Genomic DNA, 20756 nt, shown 5'->3' on the forward strand with positions numbered 1-20756 from the left:
CATTCACACCTACTGTAAAGGCAATTAAGAGTCTTCAATTAACCTAACCAGCATGTGTCTGGACTGTGGGAGGGAAGCAGAGCATGTGGAGAAATCCTGCACAAACGTTCCCATGCAGCAGAGGATTTGAACCCAGGACCCTCCTGTGAATCAGTAGTGCTCACCACTGCACCATCATTCTTTTCATTTTCTTGCAGCTCTCTCCTGCAGTATTTTGATCTATAATGTCTAATTTAAACACAAACACTAAACACAGCACCGCTTGTCGTCTTAATCACTTGAACGGCTCCTCATAGTTTGCTGGTTGGTTGGCTTCCTCCTTCAGGGCTCAATTGATTTTCAGTGTCTTCTCCACACTAAAGTCATATAATGAAAACTGAGCTCCAGAGGTTTAAGGCTGGCAATACAAAGAAAATATGAATAAAGTATGCATGCTTTTATTCTAAAATATCTTTGAAAACATAACCAAATGTTCATATTTTGGTTTCTTCCTAACTTTTTCTGAAACTCTATTTTATGCATCTTTGGCTCCTCTGGGTGTACTTTGCGAACAACTTGTTTTGTTGAAGGGTCAGTCCACTAAGTTTTACTTGACACGATAACAAAGCAGAAACCTTTGGACACAAGGCTGCCGGGGGAAAAAAATGCTGTAAAAATGGTGAAGCCTGACAAAGACAGCCATTGTTTGGCTGCAAGTAGAATGTCTTTCTTCCACTGACCTTACAAAATATGTAGAGTGGAAGTGAGGAGGCTGTCCTTGAGCATGGTCAGAGAAGGTGAATCAGCTAACAATTGCCTGCTGTCAGGGGCTACTGTGCGACTGTGAATCACTCATTAGGCTTTATGAAGCCAGATTTATTGTGTGGCCCCCTTTCACGCAGCACTGCCAGATCTGAAGCCGGCAAAGTAACCCTCCTCTGATTAGTGTCTTCTCTGTAATATCACACAGACAATATGTTCTCAAAAGCAATGAAGAGGATACCTCATCACAGTCATACAAAATAAGAAAGATAGCTTCAGACAGAGCCGCACGGTGGAGTCGCAAAGAGAGATTGATTATTTTTACCCCTTTGTCCTACTTCCTAACAGTCTGTTGCACAAGTGTGTTTGTGTCCCATCAATAAAACAAATACTGGAAGAAAAAAAAGTGAAAGAGCCTGCCAAGAGAAATGCTGCTACAGGAGAAAATCTGTCTTATTAATGTGAGCAGTTGCATCCATCAGTTTATATCTTAGCTGTAAAATATGTACTAAGAGCACATTCTACCCACTCCTGCACTGTGGCTCAGTCGCTGTGGTGATACCGTCACCGTGGTGACAGCTGTCTCTTTGGATGCTGGGAAAGCAAACCTGTGTGATGTGCCTGGTGTAAAGGAACAGGTTGTCATGAATAAATACCACTAGAGGCTTCAGATTCATGAAAGCACCTGAAGCGGGGACCTGAAGGGGTCTGCTCAAATCAAAATGTCTTTTGAGATGCATGAAACAGTGGAGAAGAGACGTCTTTATTCAAATCCTGTGTCTATGGATCGCTTTCTTTACAGCTTAGGAGTTCATTGTAAAATTATATTACTTTTCTGCAGGAGCTGAGTGTCTGTGGGTTTGAAACCTGTACAAAGGCAAGTAATTAAGGAAGACATAAAAATAATGTAACATTACCATAAATGGTTATGTGGTTTAGATGAGCCCAAATCTTAATTCCTGCCCCTCCTCTTTCTTCAACCATTCACCATTACCATCACTATTGTAGCTCCTTTGCAAGGGAAGCCTATCACCCGGTGATAAGAACAAATGCTACTGCTCAGGTCTGTTGTGAAACTATGGAAGGGACAAACATGGGAACTACAGTTTGTGAGGCAAATTTGGTTTTCTTGTTTTCTCCTCGCCTGGATCTTCACATGACCACAGAGCAGCTGCTTGCTCACAATCCATGTGTGCTAGGTAAAGATAAAACAAATCAATCCTGCTGTGCACTGTATAGCACAAGATGTGGCCGGTGCCCATTCCTTGAGGAAGGCAGAGGAGACACAGTAGTCTCATAAGATGGACATCTGACAGAACTCCAAACGTGCTGCATTAAATATTAATCTGTTCAAGTAGAGACAATAAAGCTCTTGAGGGAAACACACGTGTGTTTATTGTACTTGGTTGATTCACGTTGCTGCATTAGGACATGCCCAGAGTCGACATGCAGCAACACTCCACAAAGCAATTTAATCACATTGCCTCCCTGGGTTGGCACATCCCAGCTAATGTACCTGATCTACTTTGTGTGTGTGTATGGCTCATCCAGTGTTTGCGAGAGGCACCAAATAATACAGCTCCAATCGCATGACGCCACTCAATAGGGCCGGTATGGCGCTGCCCTTTAGCGCTCATGTACAGCTCATCATCTCGATCCTTGTCTTTAGGTTGCCCTGCAGTTTCCGTCACAGGCCTGGTGCCCAAAAAGCAACAGAGCAGTCTATCTGTGCATGCTCAGAAAAAAGGGGGTGATGGAACTTTGGGGACATTGTGACTGGTTCAGGACTAGATGACAAACTAACTCTAAATATCCTAAAACATGAACCCTGACTGATAAAATTCACATGAATGCCCCTTGACGTCAGAGCAACGGATGATGGTAATAATCTTTGGGATTATGGGATCATCCGCAGCAACCCAGTGTTACTTGGAAGTTGTCAAAATCCAGTGTTTGGTCAGTAACTTCCAGCGCCAGAAGCCGACGAAAAAGCCATCCTTTCATGTTAGCATGACATGCAGCCAGTTGCCATTATTGTTTAATGGCGGCCGGTAGCGTCAGGGGGTAGCGCGGCGGGACAACAGCACAAGTTAAGGTGGGGGAAGTCCGAGTAGGGCTGGCGGGAGGGGTGGTGGATGTATGCAACAACCACTGATTTTCACCCGGGAGGCCGGTGTTTGCCTCTGATAAGATTGTAAAGCAAAACCCTGTTCACATACGCGTGTTGGCTAGATGTAACCATGTGTGTACCAAGTGTATTTTGAAAACTGACAATGCATGCAAGGCAGAACTTGCCGGATCGTCAACAACCAATGCACGTATGTTCACTGATGTTCATGCACTTGCTTAGGTTTAGAAGAAAAACATCTTGGTTTGGCTCAACATTCACGTGGGAAACAAACAGCAGCCTCCAGGGTGAAAGTCCGGGGTTTGTTGGACCCATCTACTTCCCCTCCCACCTGCCCTATCGGGACTTTCCAGCTCCTTATATTACACTGATGTTAAAAACTAACCTATCATACCACTGTGAAAGGTACCGTTTGCATCGGTGTCTGACGCCAAAATCACTGACAAAGCCGTGGTATTTGAAGAGTAATAATGAAATATGAATACGAAAAAGGGAAATAACATTGGACTTATTCACTGAATACACTGCTTACTTATCATTTCTGTGTCCTTGTTTTAGTTTTAAATCACTCTCATTCTATAAACCTACCAAGCAGGTGATAATTATGTGACTTTACTAAAACAGAACTAGAAAAGCCCTTAAAAAGTGAAGTGAGCATTGATGAATTAGTGAAAGCTCTCTATTTGAAAACGTCATGCCGTGTTAAGCACTTAGAACATTCTGCGAGACCAACTTTGGAGATGAATGTCACTGAGAGGCAGTGGAAGGTCAAGTGGTACTTAAAGTGTTTTGTAGATCCCAACATACAAACTCAGCTGGTCCTCTTTCCTCTGCGCCTCCTCTACGTGTCTTTAACTATCATTGTTTAACCACTTTCTGGCGAAGCAGTAAGGGGGTGGCGTCGAGTTAAATAAAATGTATGTCTCGACACTTCAATCGCTTTTCTTGCCCAAAATATTCTTTTATCCACTTGTGGAGTCTTCCTGCTGGGGAAGAGCAGGGTAATTGAAATCACCCTGTGGTTGTCTCATAAGACTTGAGGCTAATGGCTGTTCTGGTCCCTGTCAGTCAATGAAGTGCCCTACCTACTGGCTTTTCTTTTTTTATACCCGTCTTCTTTTCTGTCGTCTTAAAAGAGCAGAAAAGAATGACCTGCACAGCGAGATCCTGCACTGCTACAACTCCCTCTTTTCATGACTTTCACTGCAGTCCAAGCATAAGAACTGGAGCCATCAGTGCCGAGGCATACGCTGATAAATCACTAAAAAACAGGATAGTAGGAAAAGACAAGATAAGGAGATAATAGTGAGATAATGGGTCTGTGCATATTAGGAGAGATGGTTGGATTTACATTGGCAAGCATGACAATTGCAACCTTTAAATGATATTTAAGAGAGCCTGATTATCCCTCCAGGTAATTAAGTTAAATTCTGGGGACGTTTAATTAGAAATAAGTCTTCCAGGCAAGAAGCCACAGCCGATGGTAATTTAAGTAATTTTGCCCTAGTGTCAGAACTCTGGCACCCTCAGCCATTCTTTCTCTTTCCATCTTTCATTTCCCTGCACTCTTTGTTTTTCACATTTTTCAGCATCAGCAGAGCACTACCAGGTTTCTTTTTCACAACATTGATGCAGTGTCGACTAAACAAACTGTGGAGTTATTTGACACAGTTTGTTTAAGAGCTAGCATTAAAGCGGCAGTAGTGTCAGTGAAGTTGTACTCGCAAAGACTGTATTTATGTAAAATGAGAAAAGCTGGGTTTTGTAAATGGGTCCGCCATTGTTTTATCCATTTCAGCCAGTAGCACCTTTTCACCTGTGGCGAAAATGGATAAAAGCAAATGGCATGCTCCAAATGCAGTCTTGTGACCGGTGAGCCTTTAAGTACCACTGAGTATTGTGATGTGGCAAAAAATTGCATCTATCAATTTTAAAACTTCAAAGAGTGCCGAGTGTGTTCTGTAAATGGCAATCCATTCCCGACAAGTGTGAGAAAACAGCATGGGCGTGGGGGTCAAGGGGGCAGTTAACGTTATACAAATCATTTTCTGCCATTTAATGAAAAAATAAAAGTGTTTTTTTTTTTTTATGAAAACAAGTGAATACTCACTAAAGTAGGGAAATATCACTAAAAGCAAATAAAATCACAGCAGTATGAGAAATAAAAAATAATGCTGGATGGAGATTTTTTTTTTAATGGAGACACTGTGGCAAGATTCTATTTAAAGGAGATGCTGTGTAAGTTGCAATAGTAGTGGTATTGATCATTATAAGTTATTCGCTTTTTTCTGCAGCCGGACACTAGAGCATTTGCAAAATTCAGATTCATTATCTGGTGATGGTGCAGTGGTTAGCATTGTCATCTCACAGCAAGAGGGTTGCTAGTTTGAATCCAGGGTAGGGGAGCCCTTCTGTGTGGAGTTTACATGTTCTTCTCGTGTCAGCGCGGGTTTTCTTTGGGTACTCCGGCTTCCTCCCACAGTCCAAAGACATGCAGGTTAATTGGTGACTCTAAATTGTGAATATGAGCGTGAATGATTGTCTGTCTCTATATGTCAGCCCTGTGATAGTCTGGTGACCTGTCCAGGGTGTACCCCGCTTCTAGCCCCACCGCGACAGGATAAGCAGTTACACAAAATGAATGAAAGGATGAATAAATATTCTCATTATCCCCGCCAGGTGTAAGCTATCTGGCAAACTACTGGTCCAATCAGCCTAATATTTTGTGTGCACATATATGACTCTATACTCAAGGACCCCTTGTGGTTGCGGTGATTCATAATTGTTAAAAATCTGTTTAATTGACTATATCATAGCATCATTGACTGCCATCTCCTCACTCATTTTTCATTTATCATTATTATCTTTCCTTGATATTTGCGCTTCAAGCCTTTAAGGCTACATAGTTAAGTTGTTTCTTTTTTGTCTGCTTCAATTGCATTTATTATTTCCTACTTTGTTGTGCTGTAGCCTACTGACCAAATTGATAGTGTTAAATATCCAGTTATGAATGATATGGGTCAAAGATTTGTGGCTATGTTTTAGTCATTAAAAATACATTCATCCTCATAATTATATTGTATCCACATTTCACTGCCAGTGTCCTTTAGCAGGAAAACTTGGTTTGTTCTGTGAAACACAGTGCAACTCTGTGAAAAATAGATAAGGCATGTATTTTTATTACTTTCTGGGGCGCCTCTGAAACATGCTGCGGTGTGTCTGCTGGAATTACAAGAATTGTCCAGAGCAGCTGTGATCAGTCCAGGTGACCGCTTGGTTGCTCTGCACTCTAAGTGCACCTTTCTAGTTCACTTTGTAATTGCCTGTTTAGACACAGTAGTTACGTGTCATCTGTCTGCGACATTTAGGAGCACCAATGAAATCAGTGACCACAGGAGCATTTTCGATACTTAGAGTCTAAGTGGTGCAAGTACTTGCTTGTACACACTGGTCAGTAGAAACAAGACATTTTGACTGGATGTCAACAGTCATTTTTTTGTGATATTAACAGCTACAGTAGTTTTGAGACAAACTCTGACCTTGACACACTGGAACATTCTCAGATATGAGCTGACCACTAAGGGTTTAATGTGCTGCAGTGTAGAGGTGAAGCTGCTCAGGGCCTTCTACACAACTTCTGATTAGGACCTTTGTTTCAAAGTCTTTACAAAGCTTGCCGTCTGGGCTCTGAGGTGGAGCTGCCTGGCAGGAGGCCTGTTCACCCCTGAGCTCTGCTCAGACTTCTAAAGCTCAGCTACCTTTGATGAAGGCATGAAAGTTGTCATGGTGCCAACAGGCTCTGGCCACCACTGCACATCCACATTGCTTTAATGGAAACTATTCAAAGTCTCAGCAGAGCTCCATTTAAAAAGCAACAGCATTGATGCAAGCACTAAATAGGGAAAGCCAGCAAGGGAAGAAAGGAAGCCGCCCTAAAAATGGTTCATTTATATACATGGCATAAGGGCTTAAAAGATGCATACGTGCATGCAAAAGTTGGGATTTAGCAACACTTGAAAACAGAATGTGCACACCTACAAAAACTTGTGTACAGATGCATTTTGGAAACAATGGCAATTGCAACACCGGTGTCACAGTGGTGAAATAGTAGTGAAATAAAGGATCTTTCTCACAGAAGTATTTTTGTACCATGGCAAACAGAGTCTATACAACTATTCATGATGACCTTTTAGGCCTGAAACAATACTTTTCTGTTAGTTTGTTCAACAAACCATATCTGAAATGACAAGCAGCCAATGAAGCGTGTCATTTGGTGCATACCAAAATTGCTTTCACCTATAGCAGCTTTATCCATTTCCAGGTTCTTCCCTCTGTGGAGCAACACCACTGATAAGGCAGACTGCACTATAAAAGCAAATGCTCAGGAAGGGCATCAAGCTCCGCTGTCCCCTGATGCCCACCACTGTGGCCTGTGCTTTGCTGGTGTGTAACAACACACTGTTTGCCATCGACTATATATAACAATTTCTTCTTCCTGGAACGGTGCGGCTCTCTGAGGTTGTGTTGCTCACGGCTGCTGTGACATGCTGCCCCTCAAGACGTTTTGTCTTATTGGTTCAGTCATTATTCAATTAGCAAACTGTGCAGTCCACCTGGCCTCGAGTGTTAATACTGCCGGGTATCTTTAAATGTAGTCATAGTCCTGAGATTAGAAATCCATGTCGGTTTAAGTCATGTTCAGATAATGTCTTCTTTCTTATCTTAAGTGTGCAACATTGTAAAAATAGATAATCCCTACTAATAAGACAAATGGTTTGTCTCATCAACCAGCACAATTCAAAAAGTGTGACCCCTCAAATGAACAGAACAGTCACAAGCCCCTCTATTTAAATCTCTAAAGCCCAGTTCAGACCAAGGATTCACGGCGAGGCGTGTTGAAACAGACAACTACTTGCAACGCGCCGTTCAACAACGCCCTTAAAACCGGCCGGTTCACACCAATGCAACGACATAAGACGGTGTATCATCTCTATGCAATAATTGTGTGCACTTCTGTTCTGATTTGCTTTTCAGACTGATTTTGTGGCTGAACAAAATTTGTAGCTTCGTAAAAATATGAATGAGGATAGTGATAGTCAAATACTGGCTTTAAATAAGCAGCTGATTAATTTTCTTATCACTAAACGTGATTTCCTCGTGAATAACATTTTGATTCATTGTGACTTCTAGAGAAATTTGCATGCAAGTGGCACAAGTATATGGACTGGATCAACAATCAGAGGACCCATGGTTCTTCTTTTTGCTTTTATGTGGAATGTATGTGGCTCCATGTTTTTTTTTCTTTCAAAGCGAGAGGAACAGTGAATGCAGGAGGAGTTTTCTTCCTTCTTACAGGTGACACATCATGGCCCTTTTTCTCTGGTTCATAGAGCACAATGTGTTTGTGTCACAGGGAGATTTCTTTGTACAGATAACCAATAAAAAAAAAGACAGATGAGTGAATAATTTTGAAAGGAACTTTAACCCTGATCTTCTGCATTACATAGGTGCCCTATTGTGTTAAGAGAGGAAATGTCTCAACTGATGATTGTGATTGTGTGTGTCTACCTGGAAGCTCTTTATCTCCCTTCATCCATCTGATGGTGGCGGCAGGCTTACTGCTCATGGCAGTGCAGGTCATCTCAGTCTCGTTGCCCTCGCTCAGGACCTCATCCCGAGCCTCAATGATGGGGTTACCTGGAGGAACTACGACAGGACAGACAAACAGAACTCTGTAAACACTGGGGGAAATATAATACTTCTACACTCTGAGCACTACATGACAAGAAAATATCAGAACTAAAATACTGTAGAGGTTTTTTTTTTTAAGTTTGACATTTTTAAAGTAGGTTAGATGACAGTTAGAAAGGTGCAGAACACCCATAATTGGTTGAAGTCCAAATCCAATACTGTGTTAGAAATCTCTTGTTAAGAATGAGTCACATTTATTTGATATGATCACCAAAACACTATGAAACTGTTGATCTCCAACTGGCTTTCAAAACTCTTACAGTAATATGTAAAATAAAGCAATATGTCTAGACTCTGGCAGATAAAATAAAAAAATCCACTGATTGGTTATCAGCTGATGTTACTTTTGGATCTTCCCATACACTCACTAGTCATATCACCTCTTGAGGCACTTCTTTCTAATTGATAGTGTTATTTAAGAGAACATGAAGCACACAATTACTGTATTTTGTAATTTCCTCCTCAGGTTTTGGTTTGAATGCTTTTCATGAATATGTGAAGAGGACACTTTCAAGCCAGAACAGGATGATGCTGCTCTTTAACGAGCTCCTCTGCAATGAAAAGTTGATGACAGCTGACCTCATTGTCAATCAGAATGTCGGCAGGAAAAACAAAACAAAAAAGCTTTCATCATTTTATGGCAAACTCTGAGCTGAGTTTTACTCTGTTCATTTTTAAACAATGTAAGCCGATTAGCTGTTGCTTAGAGGGGTCATGTAACTTTAACGCTCTCCTACACACACCGTTAATGTCATGCATACTCGCATACCACGGCTGCTGTTCAATATTATTGTATATCCTCTTTCAGTGAGTGTATCATAACGATGTGTTCATTTTGTGGAAACTCATTTCCCCGATTACATTGAACACCAATCTGTTTTATGTGATTTCACACACATTTAAGCCATATCGATATTGGAAGAAATATAGTAATATCTTGATATGGATTTCAGCATGCTGTGCAGTATCTCCCAGCCCTAATGCTCACTACTGAAACCACAGGCATAAAGCTAAATCTTGCATGGGCATTACTTAAACAATGCACACCATATTACAGTGGAACTGTGCACACAAATACAAATCATTACACAGGTGTGTGTGTCTTTTCAGCAGCCTGTATTTCAGCACAGAAATATGATAACTGGCCTCACATTCTTGCAACCTGGCTGCTGTATATTAGCTCATTTACACACTGCAACATTAAGACAAGACTTAATAAGCACATACGAAGCATGGTTTATCCATTTCAGACTTGACTGTAGCGTCTGTCAGAGTCTCTCGGAGGTTTCACAGTGAGCTGCCACTATGTTGCTCAGCATGTCAGTGTCTGCTGTCTTCCACTGTCTAAATGTTGATTAAGAGGCTTTACCTCCCTGCTACTATTAGCATCCAGTGTTTATGCATTTCTCTCTATGTGTGTGTCTGCGTGAGTGTGTGCATGTGTTTTGCTGTTGTACTTAGCACGGTGATGTCGGCGTAGGCTTCCTGCGGGGGGTCCGTGTAGAGCTGGCAAACATATCGACCCTCGTCTGACAGCGAGACATTAGACAGCGACACCCGCAGCTCGTTGTCTGAGAAGTTCACCAGCTGAAAGCGAGCGTCTTTCAGTGCTGAAGGAGAGAAAAATACAATAATATTTAGAAGTTATGTGGCATATTTTTAGACATACAGGAAGTACACATATGCTAATAACAATAATCAACAGCAGTAATGTTGACTGAAGCATCAAATGATATATAACAGTAACCTTTATACCCTGGCATTAGAGGAACCACGTAGGATTTGGAGCCCTTTTTTTTTATTTGATCTCTCAGTTTTAGTGGGACAAACATAAATGGACAAACCAGACTTCATCATATATCAATATTTGCTGTCAAAATCCTTTGCAGTGATTGACTGTTTGAGGTCTATGACCCGCGCACATCAGAAGACCCTATCGTAGCTGCCATCTTTTCTGTGATGCTGTGCCAGGCCTGTGCAACAGCCATCTTTACTGCTAGCTTTTTATATATTTTGTTTGTTCGTTTGCTCAGTGGATTGAGGTCAGATGACACAGCTAGTCGAGGATATTTCATAGTTACCATTCTCCCGTCATCTGCTGCTGACCTGACAATCAGACATTTCTGCTTCTATTCTGATCTGCTCTGTGCAGGAAGATGATGTCCCCATTGTTAATCCCATATACAGAGCTCTGATCAGATCAGATGTTCCAACAATGTTGTCTAAAGCCTAGTTCACATTACACGGTTTTCACCCCGATTTTGACATTGCAGAGGATCTTGAGAGCCACCTTGGGTCGGAGGTGAGTCGGCAGATAGTCTGCCACGACGAGTCCTCATGTGTGAACAAGCCTACGAGCAAGTCGCCCCCTCGTCTGTGACTGGGACTGGATATTTGGCATGCTAGAAAACTGGAGAGTTCTGACATGACTGACAAAGGGCATCAGCCAATGAGAGGTGGGATACGTCCCACGTCAGCATGCAGGAGGACTCAAGAAATGTAAGGAGGACAAGCCGGCAAGCAACAACAATAATGGTGGCGTCCACAGGATCAGGAGCTGTCGGACATCCATGTTGACAAGTAACGTTTAGCGCCGGGGAACTTCATAATATCCTGTTTTATTCACGCGTGATAAAACGGAGTTTGGTGATATCACCGCGTTATCTTGGGCTCTGTCGGCAAGGGCTCGGTGGAAAAACCTTGTGGTGTGCACACACAGGTCGTAACACAGTTGGCGAGACTCCCAATGACAGAAACACACATCGCCAGGTATGAACACTCAAAAGATTACGATAGTCTCCGCAACTCAAGACTGGTTGGCCAGTTGTGTAATGTGAACTCGCCTTAACTTAGATAGTAGATAGAACTTATGGTGAGAGCAACAAAAAAATAAAACCCAAGTTATATTAACTGCTTCTTTTCCATTAAGGTTTGACCCATAATGCAAAGGAAACTGTCCTACAATCCAGGGCAACAATTTATATAATTTTTATATATCTTTGGATGAATCATTTGGTCCATAAGATAATGAAGAATGCTCGTCACTCTTTTCTCAAGCCCATGGCAATGTCATCAAGTTGCTTTTTTTGTCATGAGCAATAACTTCTTAAAGTTAAATGAAGACAAAACTGAAATCCTGCTTGTCGGCCCAAAAACAAAAAGAGAAATGCTTCTTAATAATCTGGGGAATTAAACTCCCTGGATTAAATCTGTGGTTACAAGTCTTGGTGTGATCCAAGATTCAGATCTAAGCCTCCAGTCCCACATTAACAAGGTGACAAAAGCACAATTATTCCACCTCAGAAGCATAGCTAAGGTACTCGGTACTTTTTGTACTTGGTACCGATTCACGTCGGTACTACCGAGTACCGATTCACTTAAAATGAATCGGTGCCAAATTTCGGTACTTGAGGTGGAGGCAGAGCAAGAGCACATGTCTCGCACCTCAGACTCAGCAACAATGGCGACAAAAAAATTGTGCAGGCAAAAGTTAACGTGCAGCACTGTTCCTAAATGTTCGCAATAAAATGTTGAAACTGAGAAGTTTAGACTATGGGCCCAAACGACGCATAGTGCATCCAAATTCACACCTGTTCTTCTCTGTGGATTTTCTCCGCGACCGTGCGTCATAGCGAGAAGCCACGCATATCAGGTGAAACGGCACAACTGTAGCTTTCTGACAAGGCCAAGCACTTGTCGGTAGTCCAATGTTTTCACAGCGAAAAAAAATTGATAAAGTTACAATAAAATGATGTATAACAGAGCTTTCATACAGCTTTGCACACACATTACTGTTGGATGGATTACTCGCGAACGCAGGCTCGCACAGAAATGCCACGCATATCACATGAAAGTGCAGGACTAGACCTTTCCAATGATACCACACACATTATTGTGCTGTCATCCCATCACGCTATAAATCCAGATCAATTGTCTACAAAATAAAAACCTGATGAATTTCTTTACAATCCATTATACAGATCTTGTTATCAGTCACTTCATATAGTGAGGAATATCGTATCTTCCCACGTCTTAGGCTTGCGTGTGTTTCTCCCTGTCTATCCACATTTGTAGTCCGGCTTTCAAGATGCAAATATCTCCATATTGTCCAGTTGACACGCCATCAAACTGCTGACAGGGCCGTAGTCACCATATACATTGAGGGGGACACGTGCCCCCCCACCAATGCCCAAAATGTCTCCCCAATATATAACTGAAACTGAAAAACAAATATTATCTTGGAGGACATCATTGCACTTGGTTGACTATTTTTCTATGATCTTAGATGTAAATATTGCATGTTTCTTTCAAATGAAACACATTTTTGACTTGTGAATGAGTCAATGGAATTTCTTGCAATAATGAAAAAATACTGTCAATCATGTCCGCCTGGCACAAACCACATGTTTTGGACAGCTGTGAAGTGACAGAATGTCCCAGCATCATGGTTCTTATATTGCCAGATTCCAGAGAGTCTCCCCTCTTCAGATATGGCAGAATATGTCAACTTCCAACTTGCTATGGTGAGATACATGTAAAAATGTAAGAATTTAGTCACACGGATTTGTTTTTTCATTGATATAAAAATTACTATAAAATACAGGCACATAGAAGGACATGGAATGATGACAAATCTGGTTAGCCCAGATTGTCCTGAAAAAAAACAAGATATAGCATGTGTATGTAGCCTTTATAATGACTGTGATATGAGCTTAAAAGTAAAGGCAGTAAAAATACCCCAAAAAGGCCTACCGAATTCCAGATACCGGTACCGTATTGGTTCAATTATGAACGGTACCCAACCCTAACAACCATTTCTTAATGAAAGAGATGCAGAGAAATAGATTCTTTGTGTACAAAGTCCTTCATGGGCTGGGACCGAGCTACATTGCTAACTCCCTTGTTAACTATTTGCCTCCAAGATCACTGCGATCATCTGCTGCTGGTTTATTGGAGGTTCCCAGCAACAGCCGCAAGAAGATCAGGGATGCAGCCTTTGTCAGTGACGCCCCAAAGCTTTGTAACACACTACCTATAGATATCAGAGAAGCTAGCTCACTAAATATTTTTAAAAGAAAGCTAAAAACGTATCTGTTCACTTTAAACTTTAACTAGCTTTGATTTCCTGATACAGGTCTGACACTCTCTTTTAACGCTTTAACTTTCTATTCACGCTTCACGCTGCTGCAACTCTTTTAAAATCTTTCTTGATTTTATCATTTAAAGTTTTACAACTCTGTGATTTTATGAATCAGTTCTGTTTTATGTCCATTATGTCTATTTTCATGTGAAGCACTCAGTGTTTATACTACCCAGATTGGAAAGCACTTTGTGTTGCATTTCTTGTATTAAAGGTGCTATGTAAATAAAGTTTATTATTATATTATTATTATTAGATTGTTATTATTGTCTAACCAGCACTCCAGAAGCAAAAGATATTCAGTTTACTGTCATGTAAGACAAAAAACTCAGCAAGTCCTCACATTTGAGAAAAAGGAAATAGGGCTTTTTTGTCTGAAATATTTTTCAGATGAACAAAATAACTGAATTCTCCTCTGTCAATCAATTAATCAATTAACCATGTCAATCCTACAGCAGTGACTGTTGTAATTAAAAAATGAAAAACACAGCTTTCCTTTCTAGTCATCAGAGTAACAGATGAGATAGAAGCAACAAAATGGTTAACCATGGCCGTTCATTATGGTGCAAAATATATAAATAAATAAGAATGTACAAACAGGAACCATTGAAGAAGCAATTAATTCTCATTACTGGTAATTCAGACAAATAATAATACAAGAATAATGATAAGAGGTTGCTGTCTTTTGTCTGTGTTTTCATTCATCAGAGGCTCTCAGAGTTGTTTCAGCTCCTCATAGAATCACTCGCTCAAACCTGAGAGCCATCCAGCCGTCCTGCTTTTTTTTTTTTTAGGTGTAGGCCTGCTTGTTTAAAAATAAATATAAATATATATAATAGTTTTTATTGGGGTTTTTTGGACAAGGATGCCGCTAGTCATTTTTTGCTCGAAGTGCATCACAGCTTCAAGCACGCTTCAAAGAACGTTGCAGCTGGAGAGAGTGAAAAAAAACTACCTCAGTCTAATTAGTCAACAATCAATCCCAGAGCAAAGTGATGTAACACAGAGAACAGCAATGAAAAAGAAAAGGGGAGAAAATCAAAGCACAAGACACAATTTACACTTTAATAATTCCCCCTTCATGCATGAATTATGACCACCTCAGTCAAGATTTTTTTCCTAAGTGTTTCATTCCTCTTTAATTTTGTTTTTCTTTCTTGCTTTTCTTTTTTTTTTTAAACACACATTTTTTTTTACGCCCACTCGGGTGGAGAGCATGCATTTGGGTTTTCAACTTAAGAAATTTGTATCAACCAAACCCATGAATAAAATGGACTGCACTTGTATAGTGCTTTTCTAGTCCTCTGACCACTCAAAGCGCTTTTTACACTACAAGTCACATTCACCTATTCACACACACATTCACACACTGGTGGCCAAGGCTACCACACAAGGTGCCACCTGCTACTCAGTACCCATTCACTCGCACACTGATGGAACAGTAATTGGGAGCACTTCTTCCTGACTCCCCACCTCATTCAGCTCCTTGCTTTTGAGTCCTCTCCGATGCCTGATGTCCAATTTAGTGGACAGATGATAAAACATAAAATCAGTAGTTCACAATTTTAACAACTGTATTACTCTATAGTTGTTACTTGACGTTACCTGATGTTATTTGCCTTTGAGGGTGTGCTGCTATTGCAGGATTGGCAGGATATTCTTGATCACTTCTGATCTGTCCTGGCTGCAAGATCGGTACTGGTGCAACACGCAACAGGAATGAGAGAGAGGGTTTGTGTGACCAGAAAGTTGCTGACTTGTTTGTGTTTTGCACTCGATAAACTTAAAGCAAATACACTTGGGCGATGACGGTATTGGATTTAACGTAATGAATATGAGCTTGTACATAACAGAAGTGGTATTTTGGAAAATTGAAAACACAAACTTAATTTTAAAAAATGTAAACAAATATAAAATTTGTCTCATGTTGCTGCCTCACTGTATCCATGGCAACAATATACTTCCTGTTTCTTGTTTAAGTTTTCTGTTTATACTAATATCATATACCTCAGTCTTAAAGTCTTAGGCCCAATCCCATTTCTACCCCTTAAATCTTCCACTTGGTATTGAGTGCCTTTGTTTGCGAGATAACCCTTGATGAAGGAAGTGAGAAATATTAGGGTAGAGATCTTTCCCTAAGAAATGAGACACCACTTCATGCAAACCGGCATGGCCGACATGCAGGCATACGTCATGCGTAGTAGCGACACAAGATACTGGTAGTCATTCAGGTTTGAAAATGCCGACTCCAGCGCTTGTGTAGTGGTGTGTGCTATGTTTATGCTTCTCCGTCTGATGAATCAACGGAGAAGAAATGCTGAAAACAGGAGGCGCCTACGACGTCTTCTAGTTCTTTTCGATTTTGTTCGGGTAAGTCGATTTGTTTAAATATTTTGACGCTGTGTTCAACCGAGTTGCTGATGAGTTTACGCTAGTCCAACCATCTGTTGTCTGTATTGCCTACATTCCGATCGTACAGTAACAAATCGTTTTCCAAAACTTGCCGAAGTTGCTGACTTCATCTTCCACTTTGTTGAAAGTGTGGGTCTGCCACTTTGTTGAAAGTGTGGGTCTGGGCTCCCTTGGAATCTAGGGCGGGTTTTAAGTGTTGGAAACTACTTCCACTACCTCAGTTCTGTTTTGGGACACCACTAGCCTAAACATGAACGCACACACCACTACCTCAGTTCTGTTTTGGGACACCACTAGCCTAAACATGAACGCACACAACCAAGTGCAAGTGGGTATTTCTAGGGGAAGTGTGGGTATTGGGACAGGCCCTATATCAGCGACATGCTGTATTGACACATCATTTTTTCTGGAGCAGGTGATGGGAACAAGTAACAGGTGAGCCATCTTGCTTCCATCTCATTTCTGTTGAGAGTTGCACATGCACAGTGCCGATCAGGCAGCCAGGACAGATTGGGCACTGACAAGCCGACGCATTCTCTCTCCAACCTCGTCACATATTGACGTCAGTACAACACAGTGAATTGACATTTTTTTCCTTCAACAACAAGCACGCATGGTTACATTTAACACGAGCACATCATTGGGTTTAGGCAACAAAAGCACGTGATTGTGTTTAGTAAAAAGAACAGGGTCTGGCTTTACAATCACACAGGAGGAGAACACCGACCTCCTGGGTGAAAGTCGATGATTGTTGGACCCATCCAACACCCCTCCCGCCCACTCTACTTAGACTTCCGGCACCTTAACTTTTGCTGTTGTCCTGCCATGTTTCCCCCTGACAAAGCCAGGCGCCGTTACAATAACATCAATACAACAATAACAGCGACCAGCAGCGCATCATGCTGACGGGAAAGGACAGCTTTTTCATCGCCGTCTGACGCTGGAACTCACTGACCTAGTGCTGGGTTTCAGTGACTTCGGAGTGAGTCTGGTGCTGCTTGCCATGTGTGGCATTCTGTCAGCCATATTTATTTTGGGAGCTTAATGTTGCGCTTACGACGGCTAGTAAGTGGGTGGCATTGTATGGCACAAAGCTCTGTGGTGGCTGATGTGCAACTTTAACATCAATACCCACACATATACAAGAAATGGCCTCTGAATAGCTGTTGACTGCAGGGACCACTATGTGTTAAAGGGCTCTGTTTAGCCACACAGCGGACACACAGCACACACAGCACACACACTGACAACATGATTCGTATTAACCGAGGCCTCATCCTTGGCTGTCCTTTAGTCAGCCCACAGTGAAATTGAGGACAAATCCATAAATCCTGTCTCTTCCTCATCTGTAGCCACTTTCATCTTGCCTTACCTTGTTTGCCCATCTACCTAAGCACACTCTATCAGCTATAATGTAGAATGACAACATGTGGTTAAGATGAAAGCCTACCCGTCTCCATCCCTCTTTGATGTGCTGATAAATTCTGCTCTGATTGACAGCAACTCCAGGCTCTTTGCACTCTGCACTCTCCTAGTATAGATCTGTGTACTCATCCTCTGGCTCTGCTTTTTTCTTAAAGCTTAAAGCATTAAACATGGAAACTTCTGACATAGAGGACCTCGAAACAGACATAAATAGATAGAGAAACCACAGGGCTACGCTATGATTTCACAGATGATGAACAGAGGGAAGATGCTGCTGCTGCTGTATGGCCATACAGTTTTTGCCTTTGACGTCAAGAGATAGAAACAGAGAGAGTGATTGAAACAGAGGGAAAAAGAAGGAGAGGGAGACCGCCAGTGAGAAGCGAGAATACTAATCACCACAATTGATTTTGTGCATCATTAAACAAGAACATCAGGCACATTTTAAGTGATACCACAAGGCTGACTGGAGATGAGTTTTTTTTTCTGTGACCACATTGAGGAAAGAGATGCGGAAAGCATTCTGCACCCAAAAGTTCAAAAAATTGAATCTCAGCATACATTTACGCTCTGATTGGCCCAATGGAAAAAAGCCTTTGGTTGTGCTGTTGATTGCTCTGTACATGACATAATGTGCTGCTGCCACTTTCCTACTTCTCTCCATCTTTGATTATCCTGCCAGAAAGGTCTGCTCACTTCACTCAAAACAACAAATACCTAAGATGTTCAAACACACCGGGAAAAGCTGGAATGGAGGAGTCCGTAAATTCAGCATACAAGGGCGTTATTTTTCATGCAAATGCTTATTTCTTCCCTACACACGTTCCTCACATTCGCCAAAAAAAACCTTAAACGGTTGGTTTCCATTAGTGCAGCTATTAGATTCTTTTATCTAAGCACAATGAAGCCCTTATTGTGGCACATGAATAATATGCCCCTAATTAGTGTAGCTCATTCAAAAGCCTTGTTAGCCCTCATTAAAATGAGAGGTCAGACTCTAATCCTAATGATTTAATTGAATTAAATGCTCCCAGATTCAAACATACCGATGCTGCAGTATACACACGCACTGAAGAAAGCATACAACCAAATTTAAGAGGCATAGCTGTATATCGTATTCTTACTTTTTACTACTGTTCTGATGGAGATATATGATCCAGTAGATGAATCGAAGGGTATTGTGGTAATTAGTGGCAGCAGTGGCAGTACCTCAGGACTGGTAGCTCTGTTATTAAAGGAGAAACAGTGTGAAGATACAAGTTGACTTTTTAGTTTTTAAACAAGGTGTTCAACATCGGCTTTGTAGGACAATATAGAGTTAATTTTTTTTTCTTTTTTTAAAGATATTCACACATCCATCTCAGATGCAGGTGCTTTGGAAAGTATCACTTGAGTCTTAAGGAAAGAAGATCCCACACACTTCTTTGGCTCAGCATCACAATATATTGGTCATACCAATGTTTCTGTCCAACTGGACCTTTGTCAAAGTATTTAAGTAATACTCTCTAGTATTTAGAAACACCCTTGACGTAGGTCAAGGGAGACCAAAACATTAATATGACCAATAAATTGTGATGTTGAGCAAAAGCAGTGTGCTAGATCGTCTTTTCTCAAGCTTTAAAGTCATAAAAGAGGTCTAAAGGTCACCAAACACAGAATCATACTAATGTTTCCATCCATCTAAACCTTCATCCAGAATATTTATTAAAATTCTCTAGTATTTAGTAATACCCTTAAGGAAGTTAAAGGTATTGAAACGTTGACCAGTAAATTGTAATGCTGTGCAAAGCAAACGTTGGATCTTCTCTTCTCAAGCTTTAAATTGATAAAAAGAGGTCTGATGGTTACCATAAACAGATAATACCCTGGAAATAGCCTGGTTTGTAGGAAGCTGGTATAACATAAAACTAGACACTTCTTGAGCTGAGCATCACAATTTATTGGTCATACTAACATTTCAGTCCATCTGGACCGTCGTCTTGAGTATTTAAGCCAACATCCAGAATTTAGTAATACCTTTGACAAAGATAGAGTCATTGAAACATTGACCAATAAATTGTGATGCTGAACATGAGCAGTGTGCAAGATCTTTTTTTCTCAAATTTTAAATTTATCAAAGAGGTCTGAAGGTCACCAAAAGCAGATAATATCCTGGAGAAAGCCTGGTTTGTAGAAAAATGGCATAAATGATAGTGTCATCAACATAAAACTAGACACTGCTTTAGCTCAGCATCACAATTTCACTTCACAAGACTTCGGTCCATCTGAACTATTGTCAAGAGTATTTAAGTAAAAATCTCTAGTACATAGTAATATCCTTGACAAAGTTATGGGCATTGAAACGTTGACCAATAAATTGTGGTGCTAAGCCAGAACAGTGTGCGATATCTTCTTTTCTCAAGCTTTAAATCAAAAAGAGGTCTGACGCTCACCTAAAACAGTATATCTTGGAGATAGCCTGGTTTGTGGGAAGATGTATAAAAGATAGCATCATCAACATAAAAGTAGACACTGCTGTTGCTCAGCATCACAGTTTATTGGTCATATTAACATTTAGGTTCATCTGGGCCTTCATGAAGAGTGTTTAAGTAAACATCTAGTATTTAATAATACCCTTGATGAAGTTAAAGGGATCGAAACACTGACCAATAAAACGTGATGCTGAGCAACAGCAGTGTGTGGGATCTTCTTTCCTCAAGCTTAAAATGAATAGGTCTGACAGTTACCAACAGCAGATTACATCATGGAGAAAGCCCGGTTTATGGGAAGATCCATAAAAGATAATATCATTAACATAAAACTAGAAACTAATTTGGCTGGGCATCACAATTTATTGGTCACACTAATGTCCATCTGGACCTTCTTCAAGAGTATTTAAGTAATACTCTCTAGTATTTAGTAATACCCTTGAAAGGTCCAGAGACACCGAAAGGTTAGTATGACAAGAGCAGTGTGCGGGATCTTCTTTTCTCAATCTTTAAATTATTAAAGAAACTAGACATTGCAGTTGGAAAATAAATATTATTTATGTTCAGAGTAAAGAGCAGGAAGCCTAATGTTGATCCTTGTAGGACACCTATTGACAATTTGTGGACTTTATTTGTAGCCAACAGCAACGAACTCTGCCAGAATGTCTGATCCATACAGTATATAAAAAAT

The 20756-nt window shown here is 40.9% G+C and overlaps 1 protein-coding gene across 6 annotated transcripts in view; it reads right to left on the bottom strand.

Annotated features, from left to right (window-relative positions):
• The window catches only part of cadm1a (cell adhesion molecule 1a), a 599487-nt gene that overhangs the window by 106593 nt on the left and 472138 nt on the right, over window positions 1-20756 (bottom strand). For all 6 annotated transcript variants that reach the window (XM_050040229.1, XM_050040233.1, XM_050040232.1 and 3 more), the window contains 2 exons: window positions 10078-10230; window positions 8438-8575 (listed from right to left, as the gene is read on the bottom strand). In XM_050040229.1, the coding sequence (XP_049896186.1) occupies window positions 8438-8575; window positions 10078-10230 (291 nt within the window). The remainder of the gene's footprint in view (window positions 1-8437; window positions 8576-10077; window positions 10231-20756) is intronic.

Source organism: Epinephelus moara, chromosome 3 (assembly GCF_006386435.1).
Source record: "Epinephelus moara isolate mb chromosome 3, YSFRI_EMoa_1.0, whole genome shotgun sequence".
NCBI lineage: Eukaryota > Metazoa > Chordata > Actinopteri > Perciformes > Serranidae > Epinephelus > Epinephelus moara.